We start from the raw sequence: 15,207 nt of genomic DNA, 5'->3' as shown, positions 1-15,207 counted from the left end.
TTGTTGCCACCTATAAACTTCCAAGTTACCATGGCATCTTGGGCCTTGTTGATACGCATTACAAAGCTGATTTGTACATTTGCTTGGGCAAAACAAGCTGATGGTAATCTTGAACTGAAACAATTTCCCACAGGTTATGTGGCTCATGAATTTATTTTGGACACAAGACCTTTCAAAAAGTCTGCAAATATTGAGGCTGTGGATGTGGCCAAGAGGCTTCAGGATTATGGTGAGTGATCCTCTGGGAAAAAACCCTCATAGGGCATCTAAGGTTTTTGACATTCATGCTAGCTATGGGCGACTTCCTCAAGGCACAAAACAAACATGCAGGCACCACAATAAACTGATCCGTAGGATAAATGGTGAGCACAGGATTCTGGGTAAACTTCAAAGTGATAGAGAAAAAACATGCCCTATGACTGCATTGGTACTACCCTTCAAAAGATATTAAATCAGCATCTTGAATCCACTGGCATTCAAGAAAAGTCTTTATAGTTAAAAGAATTTAAAATCCCAAAGAAAATGGTTTTTGTTCCCTAGTTTCTTTCTTTTTTTTTCATTTTAATTAAGTTTTAAATTTTAATTTATATTTGTTTCAGGTGTACAATATAGTGATTCAACACTTACATACATACTCAATGTCCATCATGATAAATGTACTCTTTAATCCCCATGACCCATTTCACTCATCCCCCCCACCCATCTCCCTTCTGGTATCCATTACTTTGTTCTCTCTAGTTAAGAGTCTGTTTCTTTGCCTTTCTCTTTTTTCCCCCCTTTGTTCATTTGTGTTCATTTCTCAAGTTCCACCTATGAGTGAAATCATATGGTATTTGTCTTTCTCTAATTTATTTTGCTTAGCATTATACTCTTTAGTTTCATCCATGTTATTGCAAATGGCAAGATTTCACTATTTTTATGGCTGATATTCCACTGTGCATGTATATGTGTATATAATATATATGCCATCTTCTTCATCCATTTATCAGTTGGTAGACCTTTGGGCTCTTGCCATAATTTGGCCATTGTTGATATTGCTGCTATAAACATCGGGGTGCATGTATCTCTTTGCGTCAGTATTTTTGTATTCTTTGGGTAAATACCTAGTAGTGCAATTGCTGGATCATAGGGATAGAGTAGTTCTATTTTTAACTTTAAAAAAAAAATTTTTTTTTTAATGTTTATTTTTGAGACAGAGAGAATGAATGGGGGAGGGTCAGAGAGAGAGGGAGACACAGAATCCGAAACAGGCTCCAGGCTCTGAGCTGTCAGCACAGAGCTCGACACGGGGCTCGAACTCACGGACCATGAGATCATGACCTGAGCTGAAGTCGGACGCTTAACCGACTGAGCCACCCAGGCGCCCCTCTATTTTTAACTTTTTGAAGAACCTCCATACTGTTATCAGAGTGACTGCCCTATTTTGCATTACCACCATCAGCTACCATCAGTGCAAGAGGATTCCTTTTTATCCACATCCTCTCGAACACTTGTTTCTTGTGCCTTTGATTTATGTCATTCTGACAGGTGTTTGTTAATATTGTGCAGTTTTGTTTTTTTTTTTTTAAGTATATCTATTTTGAGAGAGAGTGTGTGCATGAGCATTAGCTGCAGAGGGAAAGAGAGAGAGAGGGAGAGAATCTCAAGCAAGTTCTGTGCTGTCAGTGCAGAGCCTGAAGTGGGGATCGATTCCATGAACCTGTGGGATCATGACCTGAGCTGAAACCAAGAGTCTGGACACTTAAACAACTGAGCCACCCAGGCACCCCTCTTGTAGTTTTGATTTGTATTTCTCTGAGTTATGTTAAGCATCCTTTCATGTGTCTGTTGGCCATTTGCGTGTCTTCTTTGGAGAAATGTCTCTTCATGTCTTCGGCTCATTTTTAATTGGATTTGGGGATTTTTGGTGTTGAGTTGTATTGCCTATGTTTCTATTAAATTCTTATTCCTATCTCATTTCTGGTAAAGAAAGGAGTCCATGAAGAGGTGAGTTGGTGTGATGATGAAGGGAAGTTCAGCAGGTAAACCGCTGAAGTGTTAGAGATGAATGGCATTTGAGCTTTATAGCTGTTTCAGCTTCTACAGCTTCTATAGCTGCTTCCATAGATGAAGGAATAGGCACATGCTAGTTCCATAAAGACTGTATTTTCTTGGAAGACTTGAAAGACAGACCTTTAATGAATTAGTGGATGTTCACTAAGCACAGACCTTATTGAAATACCTATTTTTAGTGACATTAATAATATCAATGACCCCTCAATTCTTAGAAAGGCAGAGATGGTGAGAAGTTTGCCTTTCAATGGATGTGGAGTCCTATCTGAATTTTAATAACTGGAATAACTTCTTTTAGTAAGGAAAGTGAAAGCTTCAGTAATTTAATAGTTTTACTACTGCATCATATTGGGAATCCCACATGTGTGATTCATTCCTCTCTTGAATGCATGATCTTATTATGGAGAGTTATACTGATTATAAATGGGAAAGCCAGAGAAAGTTTTCATTAATGAAATTAGCAATCACCTCTCCAAAATCTCTTGGTTGCTCCTGTAACTTAACTAGGCCTCCTGGCTGATGGCAGATTCAGGCAGGATATACCTTCACTTCTGGGATGTGTTGTCTGTATCACATATCTGACTGCAGTAGCAGCATTTGCAGGGAGGGAGAGCACTGGCTAGGAGGTTATTTTGATGTTTGATAGAGTGAATGCCACACTTGCCCTAAGCCTAGAATTGTACAGGTGGCTAGCACTTAGTACCTCAAAACGTATGTGTCTAATAAGTGAGAGAATGAATGGATGAATGAATGAATGGCTAAGCAAAAAAACAGCAATCGAGAATAACAGATTCTGGGTCTTAATCACATGTACTTAATTAAAATCTCCAGGGGAGGGGCCTAGTAATCAGTATCTTTAAACAGCCAAATGTGGGGCATAATGCCTTTGGGCAGAGGCATCCAGACTTAGCGAGTAATGAGTCACCTGGGGGAGTTTTAAGACTCATGTTTTTGAGACTTACCTTGGGCTTCCTGAATCAGGGTCAGGACCAAAGAATCTGTGTTCCCAAGATAACTCTGATGGTTCTGGTTATGAGAACCACTACAACAGTGTATGTTGGGCTGAATTTGCTCACCCATGAAATTGAGGTTGGACTTAATAGGTAGAGATTAGCTTTTAAAATCCCTTTCTGATTTGAGTGACACTATTCTATGTATTTGTCAAAACTTAGTGATAAACTTAAGATTTGTGCATTTTACTGTATGTAAATTTTATCACAAATACATGTAAACAGATCCTGAATTCTAGTTAATGATATGCATCCTGAAGTATTTAAGGGAGAAGTATACTGATGACTGAAGCATTCTTAGAATTGCATCAAAAATAAGATGGATGAATGAATGAACAGATGTGATTAAGCAAAGAGAGCATCATTGTTGAATGTAGGTGAAAGATATAGGGGTGTTCACTTTATAGTCCTTTCAACTTACCATTTGAAAATGTTTGTAACATGTTGAGGAGATAATCCCTTAAAGCATGCAGGCATGACCCTAAAGCACTCCATGTAATTATGCAAATCAGAATTGGGGAACCATTTAAATGTCTTCATCTTTTACAGTTTCACAGAAAAAGAGCCAGAAATGGGAAAAGGTTTTTGGCTTTTGTCCAGAAAATCTCTCTTGAGTATGTCTTGGTGATTCATCTTACATATGAAAACTTTTGTAAACAGAAACACCTTCAGCCTATGTTCTGAATAAAGGCAAAGGGTTTCCATGTACTGCCAAACCTCAGTTTCCTCATCTGTAAAATGGGGTTAGTAGGCTTCTTTATGGTTGCTATCACTTTAACTTTTGATAGGCTATAATATTTTAATTTCTCTTATTGTAAGTAATAAATAAGCATTATAGGATGATTCTAATAAAAAAATCAAAGAATCTCAACTTCATATTAGCAATAAGCCCTGTTAATATTTTAGTACTTATTTTTCAAGGTGTCTTCCCTCAAAATATAAACACTTTCGGTGCCTGGGTGGCTGAGTTGGTTAAGCGTCTGAATTCAGCTCAAGTTATGATTTCATGGTTTGTGAGTTTGAGCCCTGAATCGAGCTCACTAGTGTTAGGACTATCAGTGCGGAACCTGCTTTGGATCCTCTGTCCCCTCCCCCTCCCCTGCTCATGCTTTATATCTCAAAAATAAACATTAAATAAAAAAGTAAAATATTAAAAAATATGTAAACACTATCATTTTCATAAAAATGGGATGTCATTATGTAACTTGCCCTTTTATTTTTTTATTGCTTACCCAATTTAACAAATAAAAATTTACATACATTTGTATGGTTGCATATTTATTATGGATACTCTCTAAAACTTGCTTAACTGATTGTTTCTTCTTGGGTGTTAGTTTATTACCTAAGTTCTTCTTGCTGAGATGAATATATATATATATATATATATATATATATATATATATAATTTCTTCCAAATCAGGGAGGTCAGGGGTGCCTGGGTTGCTCAGTAGGTTAAACGTCTGACTTTGGCTCAGGTCATGATCTCATGGTCTGTGAGTTCAAGCCCTGCATTGGGCTCTGTGCTGACAGCTTGGAGCCTCGAACCTGCTTCAGATTCTGTATCTCCCTCTTCCGCTGCCCCTTCCCTGCTCGCACCCTGTGTCTCTCTCTCAATAATAGACATTTTAAAAAATTACAAATCAGGGAGGTCAAAGTTAGTGACACAAGTTCCCCTATCTCCTTTGCAGGATTTCATGCCCCTACCATGTCCTGGCCGGTGGCAGGAACTCTCATGGTTGAGCCCACTGAGTCAGAAGACAAGAAAGAGCTGGATAGATTCTGTGATGCCATGATCAGCATTCGGCAGGAGATTGCTGACATTGAGGAGGGCCGCATTGACCCCAGGGTCAATCCACTGAAGGTGCGTAGGCATTGGTACTTGATCCAAAATGTTCCATAGAGTATAAGAGTGCGTATGTACAGTGTACCAGCAACTCCTGAACTCCCACCAGAAGATATTTATTCTTGCCTAGAATAAGACCATTCTTCTGAAAGGATGATAAATTCATTACTTGCAGGTTTGAATCTTGAACAACACAGTAGCAGTTAAGTATAATGTGGATGTTTTGAGATATGTTTTGTTTGTGTAATTGTTTTGTCACTGTGAGAGGTATACCTCCCACATGCATCCAACTGGTTACCAAGGGAGGGAGCAGGGGCTGAAGAGCTCTTATCTAGTTGGGGTAGTTTTATTCTTGTGTCTCTATTTAATGCACTCTAGTGAGATTATTTACCTCACAAACTCTGGATAAAGACAAGTTCTTCTACTAGAGCAATTATTGCTTAGAACAACTGATTGGTACTTGGCCTGAATGTTTTTTAATGCTTGTGGCCTATTTTGGAGAAAATCTGAAACATGTTTATTGTATATTTGCTTCTGAGCTGTAAGTCTTTTGTTAGCTCCAGACATTAATCTGGGTTGGGGGACCAGGGGGAGATCATGAATTGGGAATATTGTGAAGGCTGTGGCTGTGCTACTATGGCCTTGAGCCAGAGAACAAGTCTGAGATGCCTGGGGAAGCTCAGGCAAGTTCCAAAAGTGCGCACCTGAAGGTGCACCACAGGGGCCAATGGCTGGCAGGAGAAGGCATCTTGCTCATTGTTATTTCTCTTTTCTGTGGATACTGAAAAGAAATTATAAGGATTTAGGCTAATTTTAAAAATGGCAATAGACATTTAAAGGACATAATACAGAGCTATAAAAGCAAGTGGAGAATAATACTCGTAAAATGATAAAAGATTTTAAAATGTGCCCAACTATTCTAATATGCTGTTTATACATATATGCCGTAATAGTATAAAATCACAATGAGCATGGTGAATACAAAATTCAGGACAGTGGTTATCACTGGGAATAGGGTAAGAGATGAGCTGGAGGAGTTATAAAGGCAATTTCAATTGTCTCTTCAATGTTTATTTTATTTATTTAAAAAAAAATATTTGAGAGGGCATGCATACACATGCAAGTGGGGGAGAGGCAGAGAGAATTCCAAGCAGGTTCCGTGCCATCAGCACAGAGCTCAATCTCATGAACTGTGAGATCTGAGCCGAAATCAAGAGTTGGACACTTTTGTGTCCCCTGTGTGAATGAGCCACACAGGTGCCCCCGATGTTTATTTTAAAGGGTTAAGCAAATATGATAAAATGTTGGCTTATATTGGGTGGTAGATGTGCTTAATATATTACCATGACTTTCTGACATTTGAAATATTTCAGAATAAATTTCCCATCAATTTTTTTCCCCCTCAAATTGAAATAAACCAACCAGCAGCCCCATACCTGGGCTTCTGTCAGCTCACTGGTTGAAGCAAAGCACAGCAGAAGGCAGTGTTCTGCTCTGATCCCTTTCCCATCTGTGTGTCTCAGATGTCTCCACATTCCCTGACCTGCGTCACATCCTCCCACTGGGATCGGCCATATTCCAGAGAGGTGGCGGCATTCCCACTTGTAAGTTGTCCTCTGAAGCCGAGTGTGCCAGCTGGTACAGCGTCCACGTGCGTATGAGGGGCCATCACCTATCTGATGGGACTCCTATCTTTGCAGTGTCATTACAGTTACCATATGTGGGACACTTTCTTAAATGGGTCATGACAAGTGACGCAGAGCACAGGAATTGGCTTTCAGAGCTCTGAGGTTAGAGTGTCAGCCACAGGCCTGAGAATCCACAGGGAATACAGTGGAGAAAGACCAAATAGGAGTCGCTGTCAAATGGGTTAAGGTATTTTCTACTATCATCCAAAGGGAGATACCCCCAAATGCAATTTTTCTTCCTTTCTGATTCTTACACGAAAAGGTACTCTGCAGTCTCTCTGGCAGTGTGGGGACAAGGGTCAAAAGTTGGATTTGGGGGGACAGTAATGAAGGGGTGACTTAGCTTTTTTGTTGGACTGGTGTATAGTTGGCACACAATGTAGTATTAGTTTCAGGTGTACCACATAGTGATCTGAAAAGTCTATACATTATGCTATGCTCACCACAAGCATAGCCACCATCTGTCACTGGAAAAATGCTATTACGATAGTATTGACTATATTCCCTATGCTGTACCTTTTATACCCTTGACTTACTCATTCCATATCTGGAAGCCTGTTCCCCCCCACTCCTCTTCACCCATTTTGCCCATTCTGCCTGTCCCCCTCTGGCAACCATCAGTTTTCTGTATTTATGGGTCTGTTTCTGCTTTTGTTTTGTTTTCTGATACCACACGTAAGTGAAATCATATGGCATTTGTCTTTCTACTTAGCACAATATCCTCTAGGTCCATCTATGTTGTTGTAAATGGCAAGATCTCACTCTTTTTCATAGCTGGGCAATATTCCTATGTGAGTATCTATGTGCACACATGTGTGTATACACACACACACGCACATACATACATATCTTCTTTCATCTACTGATGGACACTTGGATTGCTTCCGTATTTTGGCTACTGTAACTAATGATGCAGTAAAAATAGGAGTGTGGGTTTTACCTTCTTATGCTTTTGAGCATTTGTGGTTTAGTGGCATCTTAGCCTGTAGGGATATCATTGCAATCTCTTTCTGCAAGAGAAATGTTTCAGAATACCCAGAACATTTCCATCTTTTGTCCCTTGCAGCCCTTTGTGAAACCAGAGAGCAAATTCTGGCCAACCATTGCCCGGATTGATGACATCTATGGAGATCAGCACCTGGTTTGTACCTGTCCACCCATGGAAGTTTATGAGTCCCCATTTTCTGAGGAGAAAAGGGCCTCTTCTTAGTCCTATTTCCCTAAGTTCATGTGACTGACTTGATGTCTTTCTCTGAAGCATGTGATGAACAAGAACTCTATAATTTTCCACACTGGACTCACCATGGGGTTATACACTGTATATTTTTGTAATCTCTGTCAAGGTAAATGTAAATACAATTAGCATAGTAGTGTATGGAAGCTCAGTGTTGAAAGACTGGTTTGCTTCAGTGCCTGCTTTCACATGTAGCAGTTGATAGTTCAAGTTGCTTTGATTGGGAGCCATTTAGTTTTTTGCATAGAAAATTTTGGGTGTGCTAGGAGCTTTAAGTTTAATGTTGGAAACATTTTAGAGGCTATACTGTAGACTACTTGATAGATTCTTATTCCAAATAAGTCTCTGTGGACTGTGCCATCTGTGAGGAATCCCAGGGCAAATGTTTACATTTTGCATACACTGAAGAAATTTTCTCTAATTTGCCTAATCTGTAATAGCATTTGAGTATTTTCCTTTTTCCGTGTGTATGGTTTTCTTCTATCTTCCATTATTAGTATTCTAATAAAAGCATTTCAATTTGAAGAATGTCTTCTTGGTCCATTTTTCAATGTTATTCCCATTTATACTAAGTTCAGAGGGATTTGAATGGCAAGAAGATCCAACCCAATAGCCATTTTTTTTTTTTTTTTTTTTACATTAGCAGTTTTGTCTAGCAACTTTTCTCATTTAACAATAAGTCCAGACAGAGTAAGTCCAGGTGTAGTGTCCCTTCAGTCTTTTGTTCAGCCTTCCTTTGTAGGTAGTCTTCATCCTCATGGTCTTGAAGATGGCTGCTGCATATTGACATCACATACCCATTTTGATAGGAAAAGGGGAGAAAAACCAAAAACAAGAGGCAGATTTCACCCAGTAATTTTTGCTTGCATTTAACTGGCCAGAAATGGTTCATATTGCTACTTCTACCTGCAAAGGAGTATGGGGAGGTCTTTTCCCTGGGTATGTTAGTGCCCCAAAGAAAATCAGTTTATTAGCTAAATAAAAGGGGGCAAGTGGGTTTCAGATAGGCAACTAGCATGCTTGGCACAAAATAACTTTTCCCTAGAAATAGCAAATGCTTCAGATGTTCTTCCCTATTAGTGAGCACTGTTAAATTCCTGACCACTTGGTTCTTTGCATGGCAGCTTGATCACACAACTATTATTCAAACTATTATGATAGTCATCTGTAGAAAGGTCTTAGTGCTCTTTTGAATGCTCTGTAGGTGGTCCACTTATTCTCACACTTAAAACATTTATAGAACAATTTATTTTAGCCTAACTAAGCAATAGAGAAGTGATGGGATCCATTGTTTCTTTTTTACATTATAATTAAATGGTTAATACTGAGTTCTTCTCTGGAGTCAGGTACTATTCTAAGTCTTTAAGATGTATTATCTCATTGGGACCTCAAAACAGTCCGCTTTTACACACGGGGGTGGGGGTGGGGTGGGGGGGTGGGGGTGGGGTGAGTGGGTGGGTATGGAGAGATGCCCAAAGTCATATAGTTAATGAGAGGGATAAGCCAGAATTTGAACCCAGACTGCACGACTCCAGTGGCAGCTGGTTAAAACAGGCTACCACACCACCATGGTCACTTTATACCTGGAGATTTTGCCCTTCCTGAGTTGGAAACCAGGGTCTCAACACAGACTATCCATCAGGTTATGGAGTAGCTTCTTTGAAGAAAAGACAAGCACATAAAAACAAATCATACAGGTGAACAGCAGCTCTTCATCAGACTGTAAAGTATATCAGAAGCAAATACAGGTGATTAAAAGTTGAAACTGCTCTGAGGTGCCTGGGTGGCTCAGTCGGTTAAGCACCCAACTCGGGTCATGATCTCACTGCTCTGAGAGCCCTGCATCAGGCTCAGCATGAAGCCAGCTAGGGATCTTGGAGCCTGCTTAGGATTCTCTCCCTCTGGCTCTGCCCCTCCTCTGCCCGTGCTAAGGAAATAAATCAAACTAAAAAAAAAGTTGAAATTGTCCTTCACTATTAAGTCACTCATGTTTACCTGATGCTTGTGCCCATCTTTCCCACCTCTGGGTCTTTGCCCAGGTGGTACCCACCTGGAGCACTCTTCCCTACTAACTTTGCTTTACTGGATTTTGTTTTAGCGTCTCCTCAAGGTCTTCCACTCATGTCTGTGAAATGTGCTATTGGTATTTTTTCTGAAAAGAAAAAAAAATTTTTTTTTTTTTGAGGGAGGAAGAGAACGTGAGTGGTGGGTAGGGCAGAAAGAGAGGGAAAGAGAATCCCAAGCAGGCTCCATACTGAGCTGGACGCAGGGCTCGAACTCATGAACCAGAAGATTAAGACCTGAGATGCAATCAAGTCTGTTGCTTAACCGACTGAGCCACTCAGGTGCCCCTGTGCTATTTTGTATCTGCACCTAGCTTGTTTTCCTTTGGCCTTAGCACAATTAGTATTCTGTTTACTTGGTTTTCTTCTGCCTCACCAGACTAAGTTCCCTGAGAACAGAGACCATATCTCATTCATCATTGGATTTCCATTGCTGACCCAGGGTCTTCCACATAGTATATGTTCAACAGAAAGAAATATGAACTGATGAAAGGAATGATCCTTTATCTTAAAGAGATACACTGTCATGGAAACCAGTATTTCCAATGCCTGCTGTTAGGAGATGGTAAAGTACAAAATGCCAGGCCTTAAAGACAAGGCCTTTGGACAGGCTTTGTATATATAGGATGTCTGCCTCTTTTTTTCTATGGTATACATAAAATTTATTCAATTCAGTAGCATTAAGTACACAGTTAATGTGCAAAATGTGCCTTTTGAGCAGTTTTGAAGACAGGATCTGAGGCAGACATGCACATACTTCATATAAATGGGGTACTCCCTCTGCCTTCTCCCAGCCCTTAGTCTGTGGCCTTGAAGCTGTGTATGATAAAGAGCAAGGGCCCTGGCCCAGTCTGGAAACCCTATGAAATCTTTAGATAAATACAGGGCCAAATTTTTCAATGACCAAACTGGTGCCTATCATCCAAATAAAGGACGTAGGCACTACTTGTGGGTGCAAGAAGCCATCTGAGACAAGTAGTTTGGAAGCTGAGATGTTAGTGCTTTTAGAGGTTTACAAGGCTATGGGACAGAATGTTTTGGGTCCTTAATTGGCCAAGGTCAGGGATGTGTGCTAGGGCAGTGGTTTTCAAACTGTGTGTATAGATCATTAGGAGGGGTTGTTGGGCCCTGGCCTCAGAGTTTGATACAGGTGTTAGGCAGGGCCAGAGAATTTGCATTTCTTTTAAAAAATTTTTTTTTTCTTAACGTTTATTTATTTTTGAGACAGAGACAGAGCATGAACGGGGGAGGGTCAGAGAGAGAGAGGGAGACACAGAATCCGAAACAGGCTCCAGGCTCTGAGCTGTCAGCACAGAGCCCGATGCGGGGCTCGAACTCATGGACCGCGAGATCATGACCTGAGCTGAAGTCGGCCGCTTAACCCACTGAGCCACCCAGGAGCCCCGAGAATCTGCATTTCTAATGAGTTTCAGGTATTACTTCTCAGCTTCCTTTGTTCACATTTCAGCCTTTAAAGGATGGGTTTTGGGAGGCTGAAGGTGGGTGAGAGGTTGGACTTAGCTTTGTATTTTTTATGCAAATCTTATCATTTTGAGAAAAATCCCTCTTTGCCTTGCTTTCACTGAGAATCCTATGGTTGGAGAAGGCTGTCCAGGAGTGGAAGCAATCAGCACTTTGGCCATGCTTTCTGATCTGGTAGGCTTCCTCCTACCAGCAGTGCATGAAGGAAATTTTTTTTAGATCAAAATGTCAGTTTTATTGCTAATAAAGCTGATTGGAAAAAATAGTGTTTTACTTGAGATTAGGAGGGCTTCCTCTCCATTTCTGCCCCTCTCATGCTTCACCAATCTAAGCCTGGGACATCCACTCAAGGAAGAAGTTTGAGTCTGTAGAGCAGATGCACCAGTGCAGAATTGTTGCCTCATGAGGATCACAGGGGAACAAAAGATAAAAAGGGTGGTTTCCCCAGTGGTAGTGCAGTGACATGCATGAATGAATGTCATCCATCACCTTCTCCATGGAGAGTAGTGAGGAGTAGGCCAGGAGGGAGAAGTGTAACATTACCTGAGGTCATTCCATGAAGAAAACAAAGTCCAGGAAGCAGGAGTTAGTGCCCAACACAGAGTACACTACTCTTGTAAATCTGTTGAATTTCTTGCTGGCAATTAGAGTACTTGCTCTGGAGTCATATGGCCTGGAATCATATCCCAGCTTTCCTGTATGACTGTATGACTCTGGAAAAGATAACTGGCATCTCTCAGCCCAGTCTCCTTATGTAGAAAACATTATCTATCACTCTTGGGTGAGGTTTCAATATATTGAAACATTGCCTGACACCAAGTAAGTACTTGTGTTAGCTCTTATTTTCATCTTCACTTAGGGTCTTGTGTCCTGTACTGCACATCCCTGCACTCCCTGCTCTAGGAGTGGAGCCCCAACCCCAATTGGACCCACCTTGCATTCAGATCCATATCCTTTCTTTTTCTCTACATTCCTAAGTGCCCCTTTCCTATAAATGGCTCCCAGAGAATATACGAGGAACATGGGCTGTGACTTGATAAGATGTAGGGTAAATTCCTAGATATGCCAACTGTTTTGAGACATTAGGCAAATTCACTTATCCTTTCTGCACTTCAGTTAAGGTCAAATAGCAATAATAAAGTACTTACCTAAATCAGGCCTATTGTAAGGATTAAATGAAATAACACAAAGTGATCACTTAGCATAGTGGCACCCAGAAATCACTGACTTATTCTGCAAATTTTGACTGAGCTCTTTTGTATTAGACACCATTCTAAATGACAACCTCTTTCATGCAGCACCAATGCTAGATGAACAGAAAACACATCAATCAAGACTTCAGTGTTAAATATTATTTAGAAAACAAAAATGGTAGGTTGTGGGGGGGGGGATTTGGGAAACTTTTACATTGGGTGGGCAGGGAGGTATTCTCTGAGGTGACGTTTAGCCTAAAATCTGAACAGAAAGAAGCCAGGCATGACTAGATGTGGGGAAAGGGCAGAAGGAGTGTTCAGGAATAGAGAGAAGCATGCTTGAAGGCCTTAGGATCTCTATCACAGCATTTGGTTATTTTCATATGTAAACGGTTTTAAGAATCCCTAGGAAGGGGCCTGGGTGGCTCAGTTGGTTGAATGTCTGACTTTGGCTTAGGTCATGATCTTGTTGTTCATGAGTTCGAGTCCCGTGTGGGGCTCTGTGCTACAGCATGGAGACCACTTCGGATCCTGCCCCCCACCCCCACCTCTTTAAAAACTGAATAAACATTAAAAAAAAAAAAAAAAAAGAGTCCCTGGTAAATATGGATGGGAGAAAGAAGATGAGGAATGAAAGTCAGGGTTGGGAAGAGGTGTGGGACTCCTAAGAGTTAAGAATGGTGAGGAGGGGTTTTAGCCTAGAGTCAAGATCACAGAAAACGAAAATAGGGTACAGAGGAGAAGAAGGGGACTCTGTCTCAGGTGAAGGGCTTTGAGAAAAAAGAAAAGGAATGGGGTGGGTGGAGGTCCTTGGGTCAGGAAGAGGGAAGGATCTGTAATGGGGACTGTAAAGCAGAGAGTAGGATTGAAAGTGGGAGAAAGATGCAGGTTACAGACAGGAAGGAAATGGGGGGAGGAGGTAGATAGAGGCTTCCAGTGGGGATGGGGAGAAGGAAAGGATTAAGAAGTGAAAGGAGAAAGAACATTATCAGCTCACTGACCAGACAGATGAAAGTCAGGAAATGGTGGGGTAGGAGACATGGGAGAAGGCTGTCCAGGGTGGGAAGAGAAGGGAGTCAAGAGTTATAAGTAATAAGGCACAGGGTCAGGAGGTGCAAGAAGACTCCCTCAAATTAGGAAGAGGACAAGGAGCAAGAAGAAAATGGAGAAGAGGCATGGTTAAAAAGTATACAGAGTGCAAAAGTCTGGGCAGCGTGTGGGTGAATTTTAGGGTGGCCTCTCAGTAAAGGGGTAGAGGGCTAGAGGGTCCATGGTTAGAAGGGAAAGGTGTGTGAGAAGGGAGGACCCTCAGAAGAGGAAGAACAAGGGAAGTTTTTTTGGAAACCAACTAGGCAGGAAGACTGTTGAGCTAATGGGACCATACAGGAACCTAAACCTGAGGCCTGTGGCAGGGAAGTGAATGCCCTGGTTAGAGTGTCTGCAAAGTTGAAAACAGCCCAGTGTGCAGCAAAACCCTGAGGATAGGACTGGTGGACACTTCCCAGAATCACTGCAGTAACCCAGATGCTGGAGGACCCACTTGTTGATTACCAACTATAACTATGTACACAGACAAGTCCCCTGATACGCAGGATTCATGTAATGTGTATGATGTTCTCGTACTGCTGCCCTTTTCTTCCTTCTCCTATTAGCAAGTCCTTCTCACTGCTTACTTCACTGAGTACTGGGTCCCACCCACTCCTCCCTTTTGATGCCCCCCATTCCTCCCAGTTCAGGGGTGCCTCCCAGTGGTGCTTTAACCACCCAGTTTTGCATACATTGTTACTTTCATCTGGAGCTTTTCCCATGTCTCCCTGCTACCTTTCATACATGCAACTCACTAGGAATAGAGATGAGCCTTTGATATTAAAGAAGGTAACAATCTGTACCCTCGGATCACCCACCCCAAAGTTGGGAAAAATGTAGTAAATTTGGGGTAGTGCCTGTCTCTGCTGCCTGGAACTGGCAAGGGTTGTTGGATAGCTTTTCCATAAAAGCAGTGTTACTAAATTATGGTTTAATAGTCTTTTGTATGCTAACCTGGGAACCTACACCTTTTCTCTGTATCACTGCTCCTATACTAAATGTTTGCACAAATTCATACAAATGACATAATTGCATTTTCAACCTACATGAAGTCAGAAATCATTATCATCATCTTAAAAATTAACTTCTAAAATTAAGTTAGATAAAATCTGTAATTTCTTCAAAAGTCAAAAAAATTGATGGGGGGTTGAAAAAATCAACTACAAACTCTTTTAAATTAATCTGTATGATTCTCTGGGTATTTGGACCTCTTACAGAGGCCTAGGGTTTTCAGAACCAATGCAAGAGAAATTTTTGTGTGCTTTTGATCTGTTTGTTGCGCTGTACTTCAACCTTACCAGTGTTTGTAGAGTTCAGGATGTGGCATTTTTGATTTTGTACAATAACAATTCTGAAGTTCATTTGAAAAAACAAAACACAAACTTTGGTGAGACTGTGAAGATTTAAGTGTTTTAAGTAACAGCCAAAGTCATAAATTTCCAGAAAACAGGGTGTCATCCAACAGCACCAGGAGTGATGTCAGTCATCCTAAAAATATGCAGACTTTCCCAACAGTGCTGTCACTGGGAATTTGATCTCAAACTGCTACTCACTGC

The 15,207-nt window shown here is 41.0% G+C and overlaps 1 protein-coding gene across 2 annotated transcripts in view; it reads left to right on the top strand.

Annotated features, from left to right (window-relative positions):
* GLDC (glycine decarboxylase) overlaps positions 1–9,225 on the top strand; it is a 98,824-nt gene extending 89,599 nt beyond the window's left edge. For both annotated transcript variants that reach the window (XM_042964732.1, XM_015544919.2), the window contains 4 exons: positions 134–229; positions 4,751–4,923; positions 6,429–6,509; positions 7,660–9,225. In XM_042964732.1, coding sequence (XP_042820666.1) covers positions 134–229; positions 4,751–4,923; positions 6,429–6,509; positions 7,660–7,803 — 494 coding nt within the window. In that variant the 3' untranslated portion in view covers positions 7,804–9,225. The remainder of the gene's footprint in view (positions 1–133; positions 230–4,750; positions 4,924–6,428; positions 6,510–7,659) is intronic.
* The last annotated feature ends 5,982 nt before the right edge of the window (positions 9,226–15,207 follow it).

This window comes from Panthera tigris, chromosome D4 (genome assembly GCF_018350195.1).
Source record: "Panthera tigris isolate Pti1 chromosome D4, P.tigris_Pti1_mat1.1, whole genome shotgun sequence".
In the NCBI taxonomy this organism is placed as follows: domain Eukaryota; kingdom Metazoa; phylum Chordata; class Mammalia; order Carnivora; family Felidae; genus Panthera; species Panthera tigris.
This window is presented reverse-complemented; position numbering and strand designations above follow the sequence as displayed.